General features: G+C 37.0%; 1 protein-coding gene across 6 annotated transcripts in view; it reads right to left on the bottom strand.

The window, feature by feature from the left end:
- Nucleotides 1-4,385, bottom strand: part of palm2akap2 (PALM2 and AKAP2 fusion) — an 88,403-nt gene that overhangs the window by 45,447 nt on the left and 38,571 nt on the right. For all 6 annotated transcript variants that reach the window (XM_005729236.1, XM_005729237.1, XM_005729238.1 and 3 more), the window contains exons 5-6: nt 1,011-1,125; nt 197-218 (exon numbers count right to left, since the gene is read on the bottom strand). In XM_005729236.1, coding sequence (XP_005729293.1) covers nt 197-218; nt 1,011-1,125 — 137 coding nt within the window. The remainder of the gene's footprint in view (nt 1-196; nt 219-1,010; nt 1,126-4,385) is intronic.

The following is a 4,385-nucleotide window of genomic DNA, read 5'->3' as shown; positions in this document are numbered from 1 at the left end:
GTGTGTGTGTGTGTGTGTGTGTGTGTGTGTGTGTGTGTGTGTGTGTGTGTGTGTGCGAGCTCTGGCTTGCATCTCTCCTGCCTCAGCGAGACTATTATCCACACACACAAATGCACACATCACACACACCTCACTCTGTGCAGTTTCAGTTAACATGTCTATGTTTGTAGGCTCGCACGGGTGTCATTGAGCATACCTTGATCCTGCGACATCAGACTCTGAAAGAGAGAAAAGACAAAAAAAGAAGTTTGAACTTCGTTTTTTGGGGGAAAGTGTGCACCAGCAGTCAATTCTGTATTTTTGTGTTTACTACTTTCGGTGCTACTTGAGTCCAACAAGTTTGGGGATGAGAACAAACTCTAAGGAGCTAAATGTGGTAAATAGAATGGCTACTGAGCAAGGATTGCATTGATGTGGCCTGAAAATGTGCAGGAAATAGAAGTTTCCACTGAGAAACTGACCCTGGGGGATAAATCTACAGTGCACAACCTTATGAGTGTGGGAAAAAAAGGACTCATAACCCAGTGTGCCACTTTCAGTCTCAGAAACTATGCACTCCTCCACTGAAGACTGGTGTTAGGTGCTTGGGTCATAGCTGCAGCTCTAATTATAACTGACTATTGTCAACATGAAACAAAAACAAAAGCTAATGTTTGATTACAGTGCATTTTTGAGAATCAATATGAAACTGAAGATGGGCATGCTCCAGTGGTCAAATAGCAGTAGCGATGCAGAAGTGCAAAAGGGATCACTCACATTTCTTGTTTATCATCGGAGTCAAAAAACATTTTCATCACACATTGCACGACCATCTTTTTTGAGCACTTTTAATGCAGTTTGTTTACTTGTTAGTTTATTCGGAATACCATTTACCGTGACCTAAAGCACAGCTGGTAAATTAAAATGAGCTGTTGAACTACTAAAAGAAGACTTGCACATCCTGAGCAGGGCTGGGGTATAGTAAGTCTGTATTGATTCAACAATGCCTGAATCACTTCATGTTTTTATACCTTCTGCAGCTCTTCTATCGAGCGCTCTGTCTCCTTCAGGCGTTCTCGAAGAACTTGCTCCTTGGCTGAAATCTGAGACTCTTCACTTTCGAGTGCACCGATTTCAGACTCGAGCCTATAAATACACAAAAACACAAGAGACAAATCCAAAGTTAACTGTGGCTCATTGTCAGGTTCACAATTTTCATCAGCATATCATCCAGATGCTTAACATGAGAAACGACCAGGTAGATATGGTAGGTTTTAAAGAACTTGCAAAGAAAAACATGCCATCATCTGGTTAAAAGCTTTGTACAACAGGAAAAACTCCACATCCTCCTTCAGCAGGTTTATGAACCATTTCTCTCTGTTGCTATGATAACAACATGTTTTTGCTTTTGCTGTTCAGAGGGCTTAATGCAATGCAAATGCATTCAGTTAATTATAACTTCTTTTAAACAAATGGCCATTAAGGACTGTTAAGTCATTACTGCCATCCTTTAAATTGCACCTAAAATGTTCATATGGAAGTACACACATAATGCTGACGTGGACATTTAAGAGATGGATGCAACAACAATACTAGGAAGCAGTAAGGGAGGAGGACCAAGCTTCCTTACTTCAGGATACAATCCTCTGGGACATCAGGAATTTGTGAGTCAATGTGTGTGACATCATGTAAAAGACACATTATGGCTCACAACAATGCTAGCAACAATTCTCCCAGAGTAGTCAAGAATTAGTAGAGGTCAGTCGTCCCGTTTGCACCTTCGACCATGAACACTTTATCTTATCTGAAGGAGTTTACAGAAACAAGTGCACTGATTGTTAGAATGAGTAGACCACATATATCTGATTAGATATTTTGGAGGATTTGCTTTGAAAATCTTTCACTGTATTGCCAATAGTCACTTGAAAACCTGAAATAATTTTTTTAAAAAAAGGAAAAACACAGTCTATACATCACCGTCTGTCAGCGTTGCTACCCAGGTTCACCTTCAGCAAACTGAAGAGCACTGCAGCAGTACAAAGACTTACTGTGAGGCTCAAAGACACTTCATTCATATGAGCTCATGAACCTTTTTTTATTGATGCGGTAAATATGCAGATTGCAAAAATCAGTTTTTTAGTACTTCTATGTGAAATGTTGCTTTCCTGTGAAAACTAGTTTCTTAGCAAAATAATTAGCTTATGTAACTGTGCTGTTAATTAACTGTGCCGGTGAGTCAGTGTTGCTTGAAATAATACAGTTCAGGGGTCTGGGTACTCCAAAATAACAGGTCTGCCTTTGCTACAGAAAACACGTAACAAATATTGCAAAATACAAGGCAGCTGTTGTAAAACCACTCTCCATTCTGTAAAGCCCCAGCATCTTATCAGTGTGTACCGATGATCATAATACAGCATATCTGACTCATGATGAAGTGGAACATTTGGGGCTTTTTTTAAAAATTTATTTAGCTTATTAAGTTTTAAGTAACTTGTGAGCATTTTCTCCCATCTTCATATTTGGAAGAAATGACCGCAGTCAGTTATTTATAAATACAGCGATCCTCTATCTTTAACTCTAGCCTTGATGGTAGGAGAAACAATTACTCAACACTGAACTTAGAGGCAAGGACTGCACCACAATGTGTAATCATTATTTTTTCAAGTAGCACACACTAATCTTAGCATGAATGTCTAAAAATGATCATATGAATATGTCATACAATCAGTTTTATCTGTTTATGAAAGAACAATGCGCGATATTACAAAGTCACAACGTGGAAAAACTAGAAAAAGGCCACACGTTATTTTAAGGTACAAAAGCTAATTACTATAAGTGACCTTTGAGCTTTTTCTAACTCCATATTTTTATTCTTAGCGTCCATTTGAGTCGATTAGCATGACTCACAGTTCAAAATAATCACATTTTTTTCTTCTTTTTTCTTCTTTCTTAAAGCAATTAGCTGGGATTTTTAAAATCTGGTATGTGCGATTATGCTTCCGTAAAAGTCACTGTAAGCCACTTCTTTACACCAACATTTTTCTGAATGACTCCTATTTCCAAACAGAAAACGGCTTTATAAAGAGGTACCAACTTTACAGTCTGTGAGTAGCACAACATTAGTCTTAGTAGCACTAACTAAATATGATCTCTTCTTATGTAACAAAACTAACTACAAATAACTCTAAATGAGGTCTTTCTAATTCAGAATCTGTTCCCCATTCAAAATAAGCTCTTTCTCACGACTAGAGGTATAAGTCATGATGCAGAATAAGGCATAAATGCTTGCTTAATAAGGAGCGAATATATTACTTATATGAATGCAAAGAAACAACTACCTTAATGTAAACTGTTACAGTGTCCCTGATTATATTCACACGTTTTTTTTCTGCAATTCTAACCTACTAAAACATTTTTAATTAAACTTTTATATTTTTCAGAATGACTGAATTGAAGTAAAGCAATTTACTTTAACATCTGTCAAACTGTTTTTATATTGCTGACACCTGATGGAACTGAAAATTGTACAAGCTGGAGAAATGTAATTAGTGACACGTCTAATTAGCACTCAAGAGGCCAGAGCTGATTGTATAAATATGGCTACTGAATAAACTGAACTTACTGTGATTTGTGATGAAGTCACACTGTTCATTCTTTGCTCAGATACACTGAATAATTGTGACTCAGTACCATGCACTCCCACATAGGTGTCAGAGTATCAAACTTCCAGATGTTATCCTGTCAAACGTCACAACTAAACTGGCATCTGGAAGTCAAAATACCCAAGAAAAAACACTGTTGCAAATTAAAGATAAAATATTGGTTTAAAAGTCTAAAGAGTCTAAACATACAGAGTACTGTGGCGTTTAGATCACTCACACATAAACTGTACAGTGGTACACAGGAAATTAAAGATTCCCAAATCTTTTGCTTTTACCTACAGTAAGTATTATCTAACCACAGTAGATGTCTCTACAAGCTATTGCCACTCATGTGACTGCTTATTCCAGCTCCCCCAGAGCTCATTTCCTTTCTAGTGGGAAAAGGATTTTACTTCAGCTTCCTCTGAGCTGCAAGAGGTCTTGTCAAAATGGAAGAGAAGCAAGACTTTTGCCAGGACATTGGACACAGTTTTCTCATTTCTTTATATTTTGTTTCCAAGTAATCAGGCTTTCTAAAGGTCTTTCAAAGTTCTTGCTTTATTCACTTTTAAATTATATCCTTAGGCACTTTGTTTGTAAAAAACAAACAAACAAAACAAAAAAACAACCATAATTTATTCACTTTATTTCTGTTGAATCTATGGGAAATAGCAAAGATAACAGTTCGACAGATAGAAAATAGTATTTTCTGTATTAACAACGTGATTCCCAAAAGAGCCAATAGCGGAAAGCATCTATATATAT

This window comes from Pundamilia nyererei, unplaced genomic scaffold (assembly GCF_000239375.1).
Source record: "Pundamilia nyererei isolate P.nyererei 1_Seehausen unplaced genomic scaffold, PunNye1.0 scaffold00032, whole genome shotgun sequence".
NCBI lineage: Eukaryota > Metazoa > Chordata > Actinopteri > Cichliformes > Cichlidae > Pundamilia > Pundamilia nyererei.
Note: the sequence above shows the minus strand (reverse complement) of the source record. Positions and strands in the feature narration are given on the sequence as shown.